This window comes from Pristiophorus japonicus, chromosome 2, assembly GCF_044704955.1.
Source record: "Pristiophorus japonicus isolate sPriJap1 chromosome 2, sPriJap1.hap1, whole genome shotgun sequence".
Classification (NCBI taxonomy): domain Eukaryota; kingdom Metazoa; phylum Chordata; class Chondrichthyes; family Pristiophoridae; genus Pristiophorus; species Pristiophorus japonicus.
Window position 1 is genome coordinate 131,831,645 of NC_091978.1, and position 22,478 is coordinate 131,854,122.

The 22,478-nt window shown below is 44.4% G+C and overlaps 1 protein-coding gene across 1 annotated transcript in view; it reads right to left on the reverse strand.

The window, feature by feature from the left end:
• Positions 1 to 22,478, reverse strand: part of adamts6 (ADAM metallopeptidase with thrombospondin type 1 motif, 6) — a 400,523-nt gene that overhangs the window by 35,058 nt on the left and 342,987 nt on the right. Inside the window, exons 17-18 of the mRNA XM_070869378.1 lie at positions 12,860 to 12,940; positions 12,244 to 12,407 (exon numbers count right to left, since the gene is read on the reverse strand). Of these exons, the coding sequence (XP_070725479.1) occupies positions 12,244 to 12,407; positions 12,860 to 12,940 (245 nt within the window). The remainder of the gene's footprint in view (positions 1 to 12,243; positions 12,408 to 12,859; positions 12,941 to 22,478) is intronic.

Below are 22,478 nucleotides of genomic sequence, written 5' to 3' on the forward strand. Positions count from 1 at the left end.
GTGTGGAGGCGGAAGATGTTGGTAGGGTTCTTAACAAATACTTTGCAATTGTTTTCACAAAGGAAAGGGGCAATGCAGATACCGCTATCAAGGAGGAGTGTGATATTCTGAATGAAATAAATATAGTGAGAGAGGAGGTATTAAGGGGTTTAGCAGCTTTGAAAGTAGATAAGTCCCTAGGCCCAGAAGAAATATATCCCAAGCTGTTGAGCGAAGTAAAAGTGGAAATAGCAGAGGCCTTGACCATCATTTTCCAGTCCTCTTTGGATTTTGGCATGGTGCCGGAGGATTGGAGGACTGCAAGTGTAATACCCTTGTTTAAGAAGGGAAAAAGGGATAAGCCAAGTAAATACAGGCCTGTCAGCCTAACCTCAGTGGTGGGAAAATTATTGGAAAAAATCCTGAAAGACAGGATAAATCTACATTTGGAAAGGCAAGGATTAATTAGGGACAGTCAGCACGGATTTGTTAAGGGAAGAGTGTGTTTGACTAACCTGATTGAATTTTTTGAGGAGGTAACCAAGAGGGTCGATGAGGGTAGTGTGTACAATGTTTTTGATAAGGTCCCACATGGTAGACTGGTCACGAAGGTTAAAGCCCGTGGGATCCAGGGCAAAGTGGCAAGTTGGATCCAAAATTGACTTAGAGGTAGGAAGCAGAGGGTAATGGTTGATGGATGTTTTTGTGACTGGAAGGATGTTTCCAGTGGGGTTCAGCAGGGCTCAGTACTGGGTCCCTTACTTTTTGTGGTATATATCAATGATTTAAATTTGAATATAGGGAGTATGATTAAGAAGTTTGCAGACACTAAAATTGACTGTGTGGTTGATAATGAAGAGGAAGGTCATGGGCTGCAGGAGGATATCAATCTACTGGTCAGGTGGGCAGAGCAGTGGCAAATGGAATTTAATTCAGAGAAGTGTGAGGTAATGCACTTTGGGAGGGCTAATAAGGAAAGAGTATACAAACTAAGCGGTAGGCCACTTAACAGTATACATGAACAAAGGAACCTTGGAGTGCTTGTCCACAGAGCCCTGAAAGTAGCAGGCCAGGTGGATAAAGTGGTTAAGAAGGCGTACGGAATGCTTGCCTTTATTGGCTGAGGCATAGAATATAAGAGCAGGGAGGTTATGCTTAATTTATATAATACTTTGGTTAGGCCATAGCTGGAGTACTGCATGCAGTTCCGGTCGCCGTATTATAGGAAAGACGTGATAGCACTAGTGAGGGTTCATAGGAGATTTACTAGGATGCTGCCTGGAATGGAGAATCTTAGTTACGAGGACAGATTGGATAGGCTGGGTTTGTTCTCATTGAAACAGAAGAGGTTGAGAGGAGACCTCATTGAGGTTACAAAATATTGAGGAGCCTGGACATAGTGGATAGTAGGGCCTATTTCTATTGGTGAAGGGGTCTATTATGAAGGGGCATAGTTTTAAGGTGATTGATGGAATGTTTAGAGGGGATTTGAGGGGGGTGGGCTTCTTTACGCAGAGGGTTGAGGGGATCTGGAACTCACTGCCTGGAAGAGTGGTGGATGCAGAAACCCTCACCACTTTTAAGAGATGGTTGGATGGGCACTTAAAGTGCTGTAACCTGCAGGGTTACGGACCTAGAGCTTTAATTGGGATTAGACTGGATAACCTCTTGTTGGCCTTCGCAGATATAATGGTAAGTACTGCAGGGAATCGAATACGGCCAGGGTGATTTTACTGGACTAGTTTTGATCACCTGGAAGGATCGGAGAGGAGTTTTCCCAGATTTTTTCCCCTCTAAATTGACCTGGGTTTTTATCTGGTTTTTGCCTCTCCCAGGAGATCACATGGCTCCGGTTGGGGTGGAGTGTAGAATGTTTCAGTATAAGGGGTATCGCAGTTGTGTGGGGCGGATAGGTTGGGCTGGGTGCTCTTTACCTTCCGCCATTGTTCATTATTCATAGGTTTATATGTAACCTTCAGGGCTGCTGACCGAGGGCCGTGCAGCTCTTTGTCGGCCGGTGCAGACACGATGGGCCGAAATGGCCTTCTTCTGCGCTGTAAATTTCTATGTTTCTATATGGGCAGGGTGGGAACAGTTACACAGATAAGGGTTCTGTACTTGAATGTACGTAGCATTAGAAATAAAACAAGCAAGTTTGAAGCCTAAATTCAGCTTAAAGAGTATGATGTAATAGCCATTACAGAGTCTAGCTATAAACTGGGCATGATTGGGAGCTAAATATTCCAGGCTGTAAGATCTTTAGAAAGGACAGGGACATTGAGAAAGATGTGGGAGCAGCGATATTGATAAAAAATGCTATTGCAGCAATAGAAAGAAGGGATTTTAGTTTAGTTGAAGGAAGAAATAGCAGGACATCTAGATAGGAATAGTGCAATCAAGCAGACGCAACATGGATTCATGAAGGGGAAATCATGTTTAACTAATTTACTGGAATTCTTTGAGGATATCACGAGCATGGTGGATAGAGGTGTACCGATGGATGTGGTGTATTTTGATTTCCAAAAGGCAATCGATAAGGTGCCACACAAAAGGTTACTGCAGAAGATAAAGGTTTGCGGCGTCAGCGGAAATGTATTAGCATGGATAGAGAATTGGCTGGCGAACAGAAAGCAGAGAGTCGGGATAAATGGGTCTTTTTCAGGTTGGAAATCGGTGGTTAATGGTGTGCCGCAGGGATCGGTGCTGGGACCACAACTGTTTACAATATACATAGATGACCTGGAGGAGGGGACAGAGTGTACTGTAACAAAATTTGCAGATGACACAAAGATTAGTGGGGAAGCGGGTTGTGTAGAGGACACAGAGAGGCTACAAAGAGATTTAGATAGGTTAAGCGAATGGGCTAAGGTTTGGCAGATGGAATACAATGTCAGAAAATGTGAGGTCATCCACCTTGGAAAAAAAAATAGTAAAAGGGAATATTATTTGAATGGGGAGAAATTACAACATGCTGCAGTGCAGAGGGACCTGGGGGTCCTTGTGCATGAAACTCTTTTAGAGTCTACCTGTAAAACAAAAAACATTAAACCGTGCCACCCGCCCTGGATGACACAGCAGACATTTACAAGGCCCTTTTTTTTTCCTTTTTTGTGGTTTTTTTTTGTGTTTTTCTTTTTTTTTGTGTTTTTTTTGGGCACTAAAATCACATTTTTCCCCAGTGCCCCCTATAAAAGGGAAAGGGGACACTAAAAGCACCGTCAATTAAAACAAATTAAACTTTAAAACGTAAAATCAAATTAAAATTTGGTTGCCGGGCGTGATGATGCACTCCAGTCCCTCCGGTGCCCACCTCTCGCGGAAGGCCGCGAGCGTACCGGTGGACACCGCGTGCTCCATCTCCAAGGACACCCTGGACCGGATGTAAGAGCGGAAGAGAGGCAGGCAGTCAGGTTGAACGACCCCCTCGACCGCCCGCTGCCTGGACCGGCTGATGGCACCCTTGGCCGTGCCCAGGAGCAGTCCTACGAGGAGGCCTTCGGACCTACCTGCTCCCCTCCGCACAGGGTGCCCAAAGATCAGGAGAGTGGGACTGAAGTGCAGCCAGAATTTCAGGAGCAGCCCCTTCAAATAATAAAACTCCTTGTGCATGAAACTCTTTTAGAGTCTACCTGCAAAAACATAAAACATTAAACCGTGCCACCCGACCTGGGTGACACACCAGACATTTACAAGGCCCTTTTTTCCTTTTTTTTTGTTGTGTTTTTCATTTTTTTTTTGTTTTTTTTTTGGGGCACTAAAATCACATTTTTCCAGTGCCCCCTATAAAAGGGAAGAGGACACTAAAAGCACCGGCAATTAAAACAAATTAAACTTTAAAACGTAAAATCAAATAAAAATTTGGTTGCCGGGCGTGATGATGCACTCCAGTCCCTCCGGTGCCCACCTCTCGCGGAAGGCCGCGAGCGTACCGGTGGACACCGCGTGCTCCATCTCCAAGGACACCCTGGACCGGGTGTAAGAGCGGAAGAGAGGCAGGCAGTCAGGTTGAACGACCCCCTCGACCGCCTGCTGCCTGGACCGGCTGATGGCACCCTTGGCCGTGCCCAGGAGCAGTCCTACGAGGAGGCCCTCGGACCTACCCGCTCCCCTCCGCACAGGGTGCCCAAAGATCAGGAGAGTGGGACTAAAGTGCAGCCAGAATTTCAGGAGCAGCCCCTTCAAATAATAAAACTCCTTGTGCATGAATCCCAAAAAGTTAGTTTGCAGGTGCAGCAGGTAATCAGGAAGGCGAATGGAATGTTGGCCTTCATTGCGAGAGGGATGGAGTACAAAAGTAGGGAGGTCCTGCTGCAACTGTACAGGGTATTGGTGAGGCCGCACCTGGAGTACTGTGTGCAGTTTTGGTCACCTTACTTAAGGAAGGATATACTAGCCTTGGAGGGGGTACAGAGACGATTCACTAGGCTGATTCCGGAGATGAGGAGGTTACCTTATGATGATAGATTGAGTAGACTGGGTCTTTACTCGTTGGAGTACAGAAGGATGAGGGGTGATCTTATAGAAACATTTAAAATAATGAAAGGGATAGACAAGATAGAGGCAGAGAGGTTGTTTCCACTAGTCGGGGAGACAAGAACTAGGGGGCACAGCCTCAAAATACGGGGGAGCCAATTTAAAACCGAGTTGAGAAGGAATTTCTTCTCCCAGAGGGTTGTGAATCTGTGGAATTCTCTGTCCAGGGAAGCAGTTGAGGCTAGCTCATTGAATGTATTCAAATCACAGATAGATAGATTTTTAACCAATAAGGGAATTAAGGGTTATGGGGAGCGGGCGGGTAAGTGGAGCTGAGTCCACGGCCAGATCAGCCAGGATCTTTTTAAATGGCGGAGCAGGCTCGAGGGGCTAGATGGCCTACTCCTGTTCCTAATTCTTATGTTCTTATGTTCTTATGTGATCGGACAGTGAAAACACGATGGGTAGAGTGAGGAACAGTAAAGGATACAAAACTCTGGAGGGAGCCGTCTATAGACAACCTGAAAGTGGGGAGATATGTAAATATGGAGATCAGGGAAGCATACAGCAAAAACAATGTGTTTATAACAGGAGATTTTAATTTTCAGATAGACTGGGAGAAGCAGAACAGCTCAAGTATAAAGACAATGGCCTGGAAATGAGATCGCGCCCAAATTGGGGTGGGATCCGGGAGCAACAGACACTGCAACGCGACTAATGATATTGGCGGAGGACCACGGTCCATCAGTATAGTACCAACAAGCTGCGGATACCATTCGCGGCCCCAGAGGCAGCTTGCTGGTTGCAGGGAGAGCAGCAAGAACAGCTGTCTCAGAATCCAGCCAAGGGTCTTGGGAGAGTCTGGGGAGAGGGTGGGGGGAGGGGGTGGGTCGCGAGCATTGAGCCGCAGCGGCCCATGATTTTATGGAGAAGCCGGAAGAACCAATCCTGCTCCTCATGGCTCCACACTAAGGATTGTGAAGTTGGAAAATTACCCCTATTATTTTTATGTCAAAACACAGATAGAGGAATTTCATACCAGAGTGTTAGTGCAATATTAGTAACAAATGCACTAAGTCATTTCATCTGCAAAGAATTCAACTTTTTCTCCTGCCAAAGGTTAAATGGAGTTTCACAGGCCTGCTGGTGCAGCTGGTAAGGGCATTTGTCTCTGTCACGACACTTCATCCCTGAAAAAACCATGGTCAAAGCCAGCTGGAAGAAAAGGGCCAGACTTACTAACAGCTGTTAAAGGTCAAATGCTAACTGAGTGCTGGGTTCTAACTAGGGTTACAATGGAGGTGATTCCACAACTCACAGATTCAACATTTAAGGGACAATTTTCAAACAGTTTGGAAGTCATTTTTAATGGTTAAAATTGCAGGGTGCAAGAATTAGGCATGTTTTGTGGTGAAGGGGAATGAACATAGAAATGGGTCCAGTTATGAAATACTTGTCCCAGGTCTCCCTGTGATAATAAAATGGGGCTTTTTATTTAATTTTATGTTTTTATTAATTATCTGTGCTCTGTATTGGTCCAGTAGCTCATTCTTGATCACTTCCAGAATTTTATCCAGAATAATTGACCTTCACCACTGTCACTCAGTGAAGTTGTTGAAAGCATGAACATTTTTGAAAACACCATCAAAATGTCACGTGTGAATAGCCAGACAATTTGCATTTGCAACTAAAATAGAGTTACTTGCAGAAATATGATGGCCCCAAAATTCCACAAGAGACATTTTAGGAGTGGATCTGGGACAGAACAGAACATCTACCCACTCCACAGATGCCTCATCCCAAATCCTGGAGACAGGGATAATTGCACACTTCTGGTGGAAATCTATGCTATTTATTACACAACTGGGGCACCGGGATCAGGTGGGGAGGTGAGGGTGGAAAGTTATTGTAATCCTTCACCACAGTTTAAATGAGACAGTTATTGATTTCCATATCACAATCAATCACTTTGTAATCACCCTACCCAAATGCCCTTAGCAACACTGGACACCATCAATGTGATTATTTCTCCTTCCTTGAGCATCTTCCTAATTTTCACTACCATTCTTTTCCTCATCATTTGCATAGTATCATAATACACTATCCCCAACTGCTACCAATGCTGAGGCCAATGGGCTCAAAGGAAAACCTTCCAGTGACTGGAGTCATACGCGACATAAAGGAAGATGGTTGTTGGAGGCCAATCTTCAATGCAAAAGTTCCTCAATCCAACCATCTTCAGCATCTTCATTAATGTCTGACATAAGGTTGTTTGCTGACAATTCCCAAGTATTCAGCTCCATTCACGACTCCTCTGCTAATGAAGCAGCCCCTGCCAACCTACAGCAGCACCTAGATAACATTAAGGCTTCGGCTGACAAATGGCAGGTAACATTTGTGCCACACAAGTATTAGGTAATTACCATCTCAATCAAGAGAAAGCCCAGCCATCTCCCTCTGAACTTCAATGGCATCACCACTGCTGAGACCCCCACCATCGCTGAGTCCATCTGAAATCTACATCTTGGGGGTTGACACTGACCAGCTATATCAACACCATGACTACAAGAGCAGGACAAAGAACAGATACCCTGCAATGAATGGCTCACCTCCTGACCTCTCAAAGCTTCTCCACCATCTATAAGGCTTAAGCCAAGTTAGACATAGCTGCAACAACATTCAAGAAGCTCAATATCATTCAAGACAAAGCAGTTCACTTGGTTTGCACCCCTGCCACTGGACTCAATATCCATTTCACTCTATCACCAGCACACTGTGACGGTAGTGTGTACCACCTACATGATGCATTGCAACAACTCACCAAAATTACTTCAACAGCACCTTCCTCTTCTGCTACCTCTATGACCAAGAAGGAGAAGTTCAGAGACATCGTGGGAACACCATCACCTCCAAGTCACATACGATCCTGATTTCAATATATCGTCATTCCTTCATTGTCACTTGGTTAATATCCTGGAATTCCATACCTAACATCATTGTGGGGGTACCGTCAGCTCATGGACCGCAGCAGTTCATGGAAAAGGTCTACCACTACCTTCTTAGGACAATTAGGGATGTGCAATAAATGTGGCCTTGCCAGGATTATCCATATCCCAAGAACACATTTTTTTTAAAATATGGTGAGGCTCACCCGCAGGATTAAAAAGTCAGAAATGTATCCCTATAAACTAATGAACACACTGGGGTAATTCTGTTATGGAGACTCATTGACCTATATGCCCAAATTCCTATTATGTGCTACCAGTAGATAAACCTCAATACCTGGGAGTACAAATTTGTAAGATTAACCCTTAACTCCACATGGGTTCATTTATGGGCATGAATACATTTCCAAGGATGGGTTCCAAATCATGTCAGTTTCAAAGGAGCCAGATGAGCAAATATTTTAATGAAGAAGATATGCTCAGGCAGGTTTGGCAAACTTTTTTTGTTTGGAGAGGGTGTACAGCCAGAAGAGCTTTGTGTTCCCACAATGATAGCATGAAAATTGATACAATTATGCATTCTGACATGATTACTATTCACATTGTGTGCTTGTAAACAACAAAAATATTGTTTTGGCATATAGTGAAACTGGTGCCCCTTTAAGTTACTAATATGGCAGGCACTCAACACTGAAGATGATGAGTGCTACATCCTGTTGCCAGATACAAGACACATTTGGGCCACTTCAGTATAGGAGACCTTCTATTGACTAATACATTAGCAGTTCTGCGTACATCTTCCTTCTTTTCCCCTCAAATATGCCAATAAACCACAGGCTCTTCTGTTTCCGCAATTCATAACAGCAACTACTACACCTGTCCATGAACAATGTCTGCATGCACAGAAAATTCTGAACACCAGAATCCTATTCATATGTGTACGCAGAATACTTCTTACTGTGATTGGTTTTAAACCTAATCTTGCAATTCTCCTAGGTAGTACTTGAACAGCAAGACTGTATGGGTGACAGGCTGCTGTGTTCGAATAGGAGTCTCTTTAGACCGATGTGGGCCTCATCGCTTGACAGCCAAGTCCTGAGATGGATCTGCTGAAGTTGGATCTCTTCGGCTACTGCCTGGGCAAGTGCAGGCACCAGAAGAGGCTGGCGGTAGGGCATAGATGTGCTGCAATACTGAGAAACAGCACTATCACCTATACCCATTCCTACCCTGCCACTGCTACTGGCCACTGGCTCAGCATGGTCACTGATCTGTGGGAAATGCAGACCTAGTGGTACCAAGGAAATCAGTGAAACCCAGTCTCATGGTTGTCTGCAACCAGTCGCCAAGCTGTTAAAGCTCCAAGAGACAGTTCTCTCCAATCTGGCACCCAGGGTAATAATCTTAGCATCCATGGAAAAGGACAGATTTCCCCCAAGAATTGTACCATAGGGGCCTCAGCTGCAGAAGTCCCTGGAGCTGCCATATACTCCATAGAACTGCAGAGTTATGTAACCATCCTCTAATTTACTGAGCATGCTACAGATGAATTCCTCCACCTGAGCCACCATCTGATACGGCTCCCAATGACCGCAGCAATACTTGATGCTCAGCATCCTTCTTTTTAAAGCAGGACCAGTGAGATCTAGATTCCCAGGCTCTTCAGCCAAGAGGTGATGCATCCTGACTCTCCAGTCAGCAACATCTTCTTCCTCATGAGCCAGTGCCAGCTGATGCTACTCACTCATGCAGTGTGTGTCACCAGTGCACTCCCCTCTAACTCACTCACTAAGTCTCCTGGACTGGACGGCTCTGAGCTGCTGTTTGGGTGGTATACAGTGCGTGACAGTACATGCTGTGACACGCTGGTAATGCTGGATGCAATGGGCCTGTGATTTCTTCCTCTAGAATACCTATAGGAGGAAAGGAGGAAGAGAGGTTAGAATGATTTCCAGAGGAGCAGAGCACACATCACTTTCAGTAGAAGTGATATGAGGGTTTCATGATATGGTTCAATGGCTATTAACATGGGAAGGAAGAGAAGCAGAATGTCATCATGAACCAGCACATGCCACATGCTCCTTTACTCTGATATCTCCGACATCCCCTGTGGCCTCATAGCCCAGGATTTGGAGCACTTACTCCTCATGGGTTCAAAGGGGGGCCACTACCTGTTGCAGCTCTCTTCCAGTTGCTATGGGCTATCTTGGCCTTAGAAAATCAAGGAGAAAGAACCAGATTACTTTTTGTTACCATAACCTGTAGCAATAAGCAGCACATAATGATTGTGGTGACAGGTACCTGCAATAGGCAGTTATGCACCATGCACGGCTTGAGGAGTGAACATTTGCAATGATGTAAGTGAAGGAATGCTTGCAGATGAAGGTTGGAGTTGCGAAGGGCACCATGATACCTCACTGGCATTGCTGTCAAGCTGTTCAAGCAGTTTAGCAGAGTGGGAGAGGGAGATCATTGTTAGAGACAGACATGTTTAATACATTGCATTAGTGCAAGGTATGGCTGATTTTTCTTGTCTTTCCTAACCTGGTGAGCTCATTAAAAATGTATCCAACACTGAGTGCCTATCCATGGAGTATTTGAGTTGGCACTCAGTGCCCTGCCCATCTTCTTTCACTATTCCCGAGCAGCTCTCCTTGGCCATCTGTGTTCCTCCATTCCCAATAGAGCATCCCTTCTTTGCCTGACCTTTTCCACAGTTGCATCTGAGAGGGTGGAGGGGGAGGGGAGGGGTGGGGGGGGAGGCGGGGGTCGGCTCTATGCTCTTCAACTGACCTCACAGACAGTTTTTGGAAAAAAGATACTCGAGATCTCCCAAACTGGTGCTGGTGGTGATATCCATTATGCTACTGCAGGCCTTTAAATTCTGCAACAGCATGTTGGCAAGAATCTTAGGCCCTCCCTCCGCTGATTTTTTGGCAGAACTGGGGTGACCGGGAAGGGAAATGGGTTTGGTATGTATTCTGTCACATCCCCACCCATTTCTATGCCCCTGCCATCCAAAATTATTATGGGTAATGGCGGAACCATTTAAAGATTAAAGCTTTCTGAAATAGTTGAGGATTTTTCTGAGAAGGTCTTCTGTCACTATAGTGACCATCGGCGACACACCTCTTCAGCAGGCTCTTCCACACCCTCTCCATGTGCGATGCTAATGAACTCGAGACTAGAAAGTCAGCCAGGGTCAGGGGCAACTGGTGTCCTGGTCAACATTTATCCCTCAATCTACATCACTAAAACAGATTTTCCGGTTATTATCTCATTGCTGTTTGTGTGACCTTGCTGAGCAGAAACTGACTGCCACATCTACTACATTATAACAGTGATTACATTTTTTTTAAACTCAATCAGCTATAAAGTGAGTTGGGACACCCTGAGGATGTGAAAGATTCTATATAGATGTAAGTTCTTTCTTTCTTTCACATCTTTGTGATGGGCGGAAGTCCCAACAGGCCAAAGATGCCCTGCAATTCTGTAAAAGTTGACTATCTGGTCCCTTATCTCTTGCACCCCAGTGGGTGAATTCTCAATCAGTGACATTCCTCAAACCTGCAGCTTGCTCACAATTTTGGGGCTATAGTTTTTCTATACCAAGGTGATATATCACCTCTTACAAGTGGGTGAACAGGACATGGGAACAGTTCTAAATTTCAATTGTTTTCAAAGGAATCCAAAATTTAATTAACTGCAGGGACATCTCAAATTTAGTTATAATATGGTGGGTCAGTTTTATGTGTTTGAGTGTTCACAGACAAAGCCCAGTCTAACATAAACCTACTCACGCCATGTTGCTCAACCGACTTTGCCCCTGTTTTGGATGCAAGTCATATTTTTCTCCCACGATTGTAAAACAAATGCAGCATACTTGCATTTGAGAGGAAAACAATTTTGCAGCAAATCACCAATTGCTTTGAAAATAGCACCTGGTGCATCTTCTCAGAATAATATAATGTGAGGTTCAATCAATACTAGATTGTGCTCTTCTGCTGCAAAACTGAGCTCGTAGTTCATCAATTCAACCACACAGCAAACTTAGACTAACTGTGCTAATTGTTGTCACATGATTGTCAAATTTTTGTTTGTTAATGCTCCCGTGAAGTGCCTTGGGATATTTTACTACATTAAAGGTGCTACATAAATGTGAGTTGTTGTTGTTGTATGATGTAAAATACTTCTATTTCTGAACAATATTAGCCCTTATCTTAATCAGGAGAAAATCTCAAGTAGTACAATGAGAACCAATTAGTTTCCACGTCTCCAGAATAGTATTTAGTAAACACAAACATAGTATAACTCCCCAATGGCTCAGCTGGTTGAGGCAGTTGGCAGGAATTTCCTCAAGGATTCTCCTGATGGGCCGTCAAAAATTTGGCTGAAAATCGACAGAAACGCCATTTACACAGTGCATTCGGGATTTCTGATTTTCCGGCAGAGTTACAGGGGTGAACCCTGAGAAAATTCCTGGCAAATGAGCAGGTGAACCATACAAACGAAGGCGGCCCCAGTTTGATTCTCAGCCTGTGCTGCTAACTGATCTGAGCCAGGGTAGCAGTAGGGGCACTACAATTGACATTGGTGGTCCTAGTTAGGGAGGGGGAAATCAGCCAGGGGAAGTATGTGTATGTGGACAGGGTCAACTTGGCTATAACTGTTGCCTGCTGACGCTCACTGTCTAGGTTGGTACATAAAGAATGGTGAGTAAATAGCACATTGAACAAACTATAAGCAAGGTGTCAACACCTTTAAAAGAGGAGGGAGAGAGGGGGAAAATAGATAGGAAAAGCAGGAAGAAAATAAATAAATGGAGGATTTTTTTTAGATGAATTACCATGACAACTAAATTTTCTGTGGTGGGCCCTAATGCCTCCAGAGACTCTGGTTCATCTGCAGGTCTCCTGTAGTGGAAAGCTGTGTCAGCAACGTCAAATTTTCTTGGCCAGTCAATGGTCCAGGCACCATTTATGTAATATTCATCACCTTCAGATTTCAAAGCTACAAGTAAAAATGTTCCAAATTATTCTTCAGACAAAACTTTGACAATTTCTGAAACAAACAAAACAACACTATGAAATACATGTATTTTGCATGTAATATAAAAGTGTGCAACATTGCTTAAAAATTACAACAGAAACTGCTGGAAATAGTCAGCAGGTCCGGCAGCATCTGTGGAGAGAGAGAAGCAGAGTTAACGTTTCAGGTCGGTACTGATTATTTTCGGCATTTTCTATTTTTATTTCGGATTTCCGGTACCTCAAGTATTTTGGTTTTGTTTTATTACTTAAAAATTATTGTTTTATCAGACCAACTTACACTCTTTAAAAAAAATTGCTACTTTGTTTAAATTTATAAGACTTGCATCCAATTCTAATCCTTGCAAAGAAAGAAAGCAAATAAGTTAAGCAAACAACCCATCTCCATATTGACACTTATCACTAAAAACTCACCAATGTAGTTTTTTGACATTGCCAATTCCCGTATTTCAATATGAACTGATCCTCTTGGAATCTGGACTACTTCCATGTAACCTGAAAGCACAAAGAACATAAATTACCTTATTTAGATAGAACAGCTGAAAGTAACCATTTTTGTTATTCAATTCTTTAAAAAAAAGCAACCCTAATTGGTTTAGTAATGTGTCTCCACAGATGTCGAATACAAAAACTTCCCACACGCAGTGCTCAATGGAACCGATCTCAGAACAGCCTGATCTGAACAATGTTGTTACATATAACAGCTGAGAAAAAGGACACAATGATCCAAATATCCTTTGGACAAGCGTTTTTTTAATGCGTTTGAGACTCACATTCTTCCATGTAAATGAATTCCTAAATGTTAATCTGCACCAAGCCTTTTTCTTCAGCTTCTGCCCAACTGTCCCCTTCATCTTTCTGATGCAACCAAGTCTTTCAAAAATATAATGATCCCACTCAATCACACTGTTCTACCTACATCTCTGAGTGGTACATTTTGTTGCACCTGCGACACAACCCATTTCTCAACCATTTCCTTTTTTACCTTTGTACTTGTAAGCGATGCTCAGTACTAGGGAATAGAACACTTTTCTACTGGTTTTGCATCCAGTGTCAGCATCAAGCACTCCTTGGGCAGGCAGTGCAATACCTAGGTTATGTAAAGGTCCCTCTGCTCTGGGGCTGAATTTCACCTTGCGCCCAGACCATTTTTCGATGGGAGTGGGATGGTAGTGAGACAAAATTTGACAAAGTAAAACTTGCTCCCGACTTCCCGTCTACTACAACTTTGGAGGGTGTCATGAAATAGGCGTCCAAGGCTGCTGCCTGAAATAGGTGGGAGGCTCATTAATATGTCGTCCCCGTTTACAGCGAGTGCATTGGTGTCAACGCGATTTCTCCCCATACACGGTGGACAGTAAAATCAAACAGCAAAGTAACCAACATAATAAAAAAAAGGAATATCTCACTTAGCAACTGCCTCTCCAAATTGTTAGCAGCTGCATCCAGAATCTCATCACTAAGGTGATCGCACATTAATGAGGTGCGAATAGTTGAAGATTTCACCTGAAATCAGCATGTCTTTGCAATTGACTTCTTTCGTAATGGAAAATGGTTGGCGCCATTTGCCCGATATAGGCAGTGTAAATGGTAGAGACTGTATTTAAATCATGGTGCTATGAAGTATTTCGGAACTCGATGAAATTTTGGTCTTCCATGAATGCTCCTCCCGGCCACAAAAATATCGTTGTACCTGCTGCTAGTCCCACTACAACCTCAGCTCCCCCTCCCCTTTGGTTGTCCCAGCTGGCCTGGCTCCATGGAGGAGCTTCTAGATTTCCTGCCCCCTCTCTGCTGTCGATTGGTGAACTGCTTGTCACTGCTCGTTTAGCATTGGCAGCTTGCATATTTTATCATAATATGGCCCGATTATCAAATTTAATTGGGCCTCTCACTGCCAACATTAGGCAGACTAATTGTCTGCCCAAATTGAAAATCATCCCGTCTTTCAATGATGGTGGACAAATTTGATTTGTACCGAAAACGGGTGCAATGTCACGAGAGCACCAAGGTGTGTTGGCCTGAGGCCTGCGCCAAATTCGGCTTCAGGCCCCATTTTGCTGTCGCTAAGCTGCAGGTGGCAAACAGGTATTGTATTGCCACTCACCGGCCGGTTTAAATTCGGCCAGTTGCTATGGTATGCTGGCCGGAGTGAGGCGATCTTCAGTAGTAGGCTGCTGTTTTTTTGTGGGCCCAAGAGGAACACCCTTGCTTCTCCTAGACCCAGGAAAATAAAAACTGAATAGTTAATAAGCTTTTTTTGAGTGGCCTCCAGCAATTCTGTTAAGGATCGTTGGTTAGGCTATTCAACACCTGGTACAGCAAGGCTGAACCCACTTGTACCTCAATTTCACATTCAGGATCCTATAACCAGGGCCTGGATTTGCTATTTAAGGAGCACAATGCCCATTTCAAGACAAGCATCCTGGATGACTAAAAGCCACCCGACATATGCCGCACTTCTGGCACAGCTCGGGCACAGCAGATCGCAACACAAAATTCAACAGTTTTATAACTGGGAATAACAGGCAGTCACAAGTTGAATTTCTTGCCAATTTGTCTTAATTCCAACCTCAGAAAATCATCTACAACATGAGTGCAATTTAGTTTTCTATTTTACCAGATCAGTCATCCTTGTGGCCTCTCTGAATGACAAAACCAATTTGGTGCCAATGACACAGGTTATAGGTACTATTGTGCTGTGTACTCATACCCACTAGAAACTGGGCCAAGGTTATGGTTATGGTTACAAACCCTATTTTGTAACCATAACTCATTTATTTCTACATGATTTAATATCTGCTCGCTCTTCAGTATTTTTCAACAGCACCAGGACAGTTATTATTCAAGCTTTGCATAGACATACGGGATTCAGGCAATAAATTCTTTCAAAAGCTGAGCTTACGTTTATTTAGGCCTCAGTTTGTCCATATTATCTGTGCCTTGCTTAATGGTTTCTTGATAAACCGAACTGACATAAGATCTATTTTGCACAGCTTACATTTTCTGGGCACAACATTCATGAGCAGACGAAGTGATCAACTTGTTCCAGCTTTCATCATTAATCCTGATCATTAAAAGAATTGTACTGGATGCTGCCATTCTTGTGGACTTTTTTGGTATTAATTTCACAAGTTGCGCATTTTTGCTTTCTGGCTGATTAGGTACGAAAGGACTTGAACTGCATCTGCTAGAAGTGCAATGTTGTTTGCATACCTAAGATTATTAGTCACTTAGCCAACAAGACCCCCACAATCAGTCATTTCTAGTGCTTGTCTTAGAACAAGTTGAACAGGACTGGGTAGAATATCACCAGACTGATTCCTGGGATGGAGGGACTGACATATCAAGAAAGACTGGATCAAACTGGGCTTGTATTCACAAGAGTTCAGAAGAATGAGAGGAGATCTCATAGAAACATTTAAAATTCTGATGGGTTTAGACAGGTTAGATGCAGGAACAATGTTCCCAATGTTGGGGAAGTCCAGAACCAGGGGTCACAGTCTAAGGATAAGGGGTAAGCCATTTAGGACCGAGATAAGGAGAAACTTCTTCACCCAGAGAGTGGTGAACCTGTGAAATTCTCTACCACAGGAAGTTGTTGAGGCCAATTCACTAAATATATTCAAAACGGAGTTAGATGTAGTCCTTACTACTAGGGGGATCAAGGGGTATGGCAAGAAAGCAGGAATGGGGTACTGAAGTTGCATGTTCAGCCATGAACTCATTGAATGGCGGTGCAGGCTCGAAGGACTGAATGGCCTACTCCTGCACCTATTTTCTATGTTTCTATGTTTCTATGATGCCCTATCTCAATCCTTGTAAATCATTAACTATTCCATCTGTTATCTGCTTTGACTGCACATTTCTCTGTGGTACAGATTGAAGGATGTAAAGTGTTATGTTCAGGATAACTCTACAAGACTCTATGCTGTAAGCTCAAACTGATCAGGAAATCATGCTTGACAAACTTCTCGAATTTTTGAGGATGTAACTAGTAGAGAGGACAAGGGAGAACCAGTGGATGTGGTGTATTTGGACTTTCAAAAGGCTTTTGACACGGTCCCACACAAGAGATTGGTGTGCAAAATCAAAGCACATGGTATTGGGGGTAATGTACTGACGTGGATAGAGAACTGGTTGGCAGACAGGAAGCAGAGAGTCGGGATAAACGGGTCCTTTTCAAAATGGCAGGCAGTGACTAGTGGATTGCCGCAGGGCTCAGTGCTGGGACCCCAGCTCTTTACAATATACATCAATAATTTGGATTTAGGAATTGAGAGTAATATCTCCAAGTTTGCAGAGGACACTAAGCTGGGTGGCGGTGTGAGCTGTGAGGGGGATGCTAGGAGGCTGCTGGGTGACTTGGACAGGTTAGGTGAGTGGGCAAATGCATGGCAGATGCAGTATAATGTGGATAAATGTGAGGTTATCCACTTTGGGGGCAAAAATGCGAAGACAGAATATTATCTGAATGGCGGCAGATTAGGAAAAGGGGAGGTGCAACAAGACCTGGGTGTCATAGTTCATCAGTCATTGAAAGTTGGCATACAGGTACAGCAGGCGGTGAAGAAGGCAAATGGTATGTTGGCCTTCATAGCAAGGGGATTTGAGTATAGGAGCAGAGAAGTCTGACTGCAGTTGTACAGGGCCTTGGTGAAGCCTCACCTGAAATATTGTGTTCAGTTTTGGTCTCCTAATCTGAGGAAGGACATTCTTGCTATTGAGGGAGTACAGCGAAGGTTCACGATACTGATTCCTGGGATGGCAGGAGAGACTGGATCAACTGGGCCTTTATACATTGGAGTTTAGAAGGATGAGAGGGGATCTCATAGAAACATATAAGATTCTGATGGGACGGGACAGGTTAGATGTGGGTAGAATGTTCCCGATGTTGGGGAAGTCCAGAACCAGGGGACACAATCTTAGGATAAAGGGTAGGCCATTTAGAACTGAGATGAGGAGAAACTTCTTCACTCAGAGTTGTTAACCTGTGGAATTCCCTACCGCAGAGAGTTGTTGATGCCAGTTCATTGGTTATATTCAAGAGCGAGTTAGATATGGCCCTTACATTTAAGGGGATCAAGGGGTATGGAGAGAAAGCAGGAAAGGGGTACTGAGGGAATGATCAGCCATGATCTTATCGAATGGTGGTGCAGGCTCGAAGGGCTGAATGGCCTACTCCTGCACCGATTTTCTATGTTTCCATGTTTTCTATGATGTGACCTCAGTTTCTTTAATCAAACTCCAGACTGCCAAAGCAGCATGGCAGACAGCGTTTTATACTTGCTTGCACGAGGTGTGCAGGTGACCCTTGGGTCTCCAACAGGTGCACCCTTTGGTGGCAAGTCTTACACTATTATAAAGTTTACATACATAACATAAAGGACTGATTGTGGGAGATGGAAAACACAACTGTTAGTGTAAGCACATAATCTATGCAGACAATGCAGTGATGTACTGAATGCTCTATTGTTGGTAGCACCATCCTTTAGGAGAGCTATTAGGGCCAATTCCCTGATTGCGTGGAAATCATGGCTAGCATTAGTATTTGCTTCCACACTGATAAAGTAGACTGCAGACCACTCTGGACTCAGCTTCTTCATGTGCACAGGAAGTGCTGTGACAACTGGTGGGTAGGAAGTGAAGAGTGAAGCAGCTCTTTAAGGGCTGCTGCTATTAAAAAGTTGCTATTTAATTTTCATGGAGCCTGGCTGTTCTGGCACACCACTGTGAAGATAAGAGGGTGGACTTTCCTCTCCATCCCTGGGGTGGAATTAAACAGGAGAGAACACCCAACGTGCAGTACTCCTGTCCAGCCTCAGGCTCCTTAAGACATCCTGCTCCAGTCAGTTTACATGGCCCGGGGCACCCCTGGTGAATACCTGCCCACTGGCAAGACCTAGCATCAGAAGAAGGGGCATGAAAGGCAGGCCTCTCAGGCACACATCTGAATGTTGGGCCTCGACAATGAGAAGGTTGTGATTCTACCTGACGATCTCCGGGTCAGGGCACAGTGCTATGTTCTTCATACACTCCTGTCAGCAAACAAACAGGAAAATGAGGCACGAGGCTGGGAATGGCTCTCTTTTCTTCCTCAGAAAGCCCCCAAATTCTGGATAATGTAAAAGGCTTTAAGTTACAATGATTCTGTTCTCCTTTGAGCTTTGGTCTTTTTACCGGGAAACTGAGTGATCCACAAGGACAAAAGCCATGAAAATCCACCCTATTGACTGGAGCAGGTGGTAGAACTGCACGATTGAGTTTGGATGTGCTGCCAGATGAGGTGCAGCAGAGAAAGGTGGCTTTTTTGGGGGCTAAGGGACGGCATGCACTCAAGATGATGATAAACAAGCTTGGCGGGCGGTGTCTACCTAACTGAATGGAGTGTCCCACATCCATAGCAAGCATGCTGGAGGATGCAGACTGACAAGGAATAACTGTGTTATGCAGAAGGGAGCAGAGCATGGGGAGTGGTGAGGGGGGAAGCAGAGCACAGGAAGGGAAGCAGAGTACGGGGGTGGGAGAGCAGGAGCCCGGGGAAAGCAGAGCCTGGAAGGGGGGGGCGGGTTGGGGGATGTGGGGAGCAGGAGCAGAGCAGGCAGCAGAGCCCAGAGAAATCAGGTTGGAGAGGTAGAATGTGATCCAGATCTTGGGGGGAGGCGGGGAGGGGATGGGGTGTGGAAAGAGAGAGGGAGAACAAGAATGTGGTCCAGACAGGGAGACGAATCACATTCTCCACCTCCTTTCCCCACCATTAGACCTGAATTACACACTTCAGCATCAATGGCAGCAAGTTGATTTGTCGGAAAGCCCAGCACATGCACAGGATGGCCTGAAATCCAGAAGTTAGGACACATCGTCATTGTTCACTTTGTAATGTAAAATGCTCTCCACTTTATACCCAATAAACCTGTAAACAATCCATGGCCCTCACACAAAACCCCATCATTCATTGCAGCACTCTTGCAGAGTGTTTAGTTTGATGGAGTGTTTAGCGAAAGTGTGGGTACCTTCCGGTTTTCAATCGACCTTTGATTTAATCTTTCTGTACATGAACCGGGCCACCCAATGATGCAACTCTCAGTGGCTGCCAAAAAGCTACACAGAATTACATAGAATATACAGCACAGTAACAGGCCATTCAGCCCAGCCTGTCCATATTGGCATTTATGCTCCACTCGAATCTCCTCCACTATGGCTCCGCTAGTGACTTCACTTCCAATGACATCAGCCTCAGCCATTCTCGTTGAATGAAATGTGCCTCATTGCAGCTCAAGTTATGTAAAATAGTCAATCTTGTGGATTTTTAAAATTCAGTCTCAAAGTACCGGGTACAGCACCCTGCATGTTCTTGTAGTGCTCATTCATAGGGTCACATATTTGAAGGGGCCCACAAGTCAATTGCCGGGTTAAAAACATAGAAACATAGAAAATAGGTGCAGGAGTAGGCCATTCGGCTCTTCGAGCCTGCACCACCATTCAATAAGATCATGGCTGATCATCACCTCAGTACCCCTTTCCTGCTTTCTCTCCATACCCCTTGATCCCTTTAGCCACAAGGGCCATATCTAACTCCCTCTTGAATATATCCAATGAACTGGCAACAACAACTCTCTGCGGAAGGGAATTCCACAGGTTAACAACTCTCTGAGTGAAGAAGTTTCTCCTCATCTCAGTCCTAAATGGCTTACCCCTTATCCTTAGACTATGTCCACTGGTTCTGGACTTCCCTAACACCGGGAACATTCTTCCTGCATCTAATCTGTCCAGTCCAGGCAGAATTTTATATGTTTCTATGAGATTCCCTCTCATCCTTCGAAACTCCAGTGAATACAGGCCCAGTCGATCTAGTCTCTCCTCATATGTCAGTCCTGCCATCCCGGGAATCAGTCTGGTGAACCTTCACTGCACTCCCTCAATAGCAAGAACGTCCTTCCTCAGATTAGGAGACCAAAACTGAATACAATATTCCAGGTGAGGCCTCACTAAGGCCCTGTACAACTGCAGTAAGACCTCCCTGCTCCGATACTCAAATCCCCTAGCTATGAAGGCCAACATACCATTTCCCTTCTTCACTGCCTGCTGTACCTGCATGCCAATCTTCAATGACTGATGTACCATGACACCCAGGTCTCGTCGCACCTCCCCTTTTCCTAATCTGCCGCCATTCAGATAATATTCTGCCTTCGTGTTTTTGCCCCCAAAGTGGATAACCTCACATTTATCCACATTATACTGCCCACTCACCTAACCTGTCCAACGAGACCTGGGTGTCATGGTATATCAGTCATTGAAGGTTGGCATGCAGGTACAGCAGGCGGTTAAGAAAGCAAATGGTATGTTGGCCTTCATAGCGAGGGGATTTGAGTATAGGGGCAGGGAGGTGTTACTACAGTTGTACAGGGCCTTGGTGAGGCCACAACTGGAGTATTGTGTACAGGTTTGGTCTCCTTACTTGAGAAAGGACGTTCTTGCTGTTGAGGGAGTGCAGCGAAGGTTCACCAGACTGATTCCCGGGATGGCGGGACTGACATATCAAGAAAGACTGGATCAACTGGGCTTGTATTCATTTGAGCTCAGAAGAATGAGAGGGGATCTCATAGAAATGTTTAAAATTCTGATGCGTTTAGACAGGTTAGATGCAGGAAGAATGTTCCCAATGTTGGGGAAGTCCAGAACCAGGGGTCACAGTCTAAGGATAAGGGGTAAGCCATTTAGGACCGAGATGAGGAGAACCTTCTTCACCCAGAGAGTGGTGAACCTGTGGAATTCTCTACCACAGAAAGTTGTTGAGGCCAATTCACTCAATATATTCAAAAAGGAGTTAGATGTAGTCCTTACTACTAGGGGGATCAAGGGCGAGAAAGCAGGAATGGGGTACTGAAGTTGCATGTTCAGCCATGAACTCATTGAATAGCGGTGCAGGCTCGAAGGGCCAAATGGCCTATTCCTGCACCTATTTTCTATGTTTTCTATGTTTCCATGACCCGTTTATCCCGACTCTCTGCTTCCTGTCTGCCAACCAGTTCTCTATCCACGTCAGTACAACTCCTTTGGTTGGGAACAGAAATAAACATTAGTTCAAGTGCCCCCCGATCTGGGGGACACTCCAAACACTTATCACGACCCTCTTTATAACAAGTCAGTGCATTACCCCCAATACCATGTGTTTTAATTTTGCACACCAATCTCTTGTGTGGAACCTTGTCAAAAGCCTTTTGAAAGTCCAAATACACCACATCCAGAGGTTCTCCCTTGTCCACTCTATCAGTTACATCCTTCAAAAATTCTAGAAGATTTGTCAAGCATGATTTCCCTTTCATAAATCCATGCTGACTTGGACCAATCCTGTCACTGCTTTCCAAATGCGCTGCTATTTCATCTTTAATAACTGATTCCAACATTTTCCCCACCATTGATGTCAGGCTAACCGGTCTATAATTACCTGTTTTCTCTCTCCCTCCTTTTTTAAAAAGTGGTGTTACATTAGCTACCCTCCAATCTATAGGAACTGATCCAGAGCCCATGGAATGTTGGAAAATGCCCACCAATGCATCTACTATTTCTCGGGCCACTTTCTTAAGTACTCTGGGATGCAGACTATCAGGCCCTGGGGATTTATCGGCCTTCAGTCCCTTCAATTTCCCCAACACCATTTCCTGACTAATAAGGATTTCCCTCAGTTCCCCCTTCTCGCTAGACCCTTGGTCCCCTAGTATTTTCGGGAGGTTATTTGTGTCTTCCTTAGTGAAGACAGAACCAAAGTATTTGTTCAATTGGTCTGCTATTTCTTTGTTCCCCATTATAAATTCACCTGAATCTGACTGCAAGGGACCTACGTTTGTCTTCACTAATCATTTTCTCTTCACATATCTATAGAAGCTTTTGCAGTCAGTTTTTATATTCCCAGCAAGTTTCCTCTCATACTCTATTTTCCCCCTCCTAACTAAACCATTTGTCCTCCTCTGCTGAATTATAAAATTCTCCCAGTCCTCACGTTTGTTGCTTTTTCTGACCAATTTATATGCCT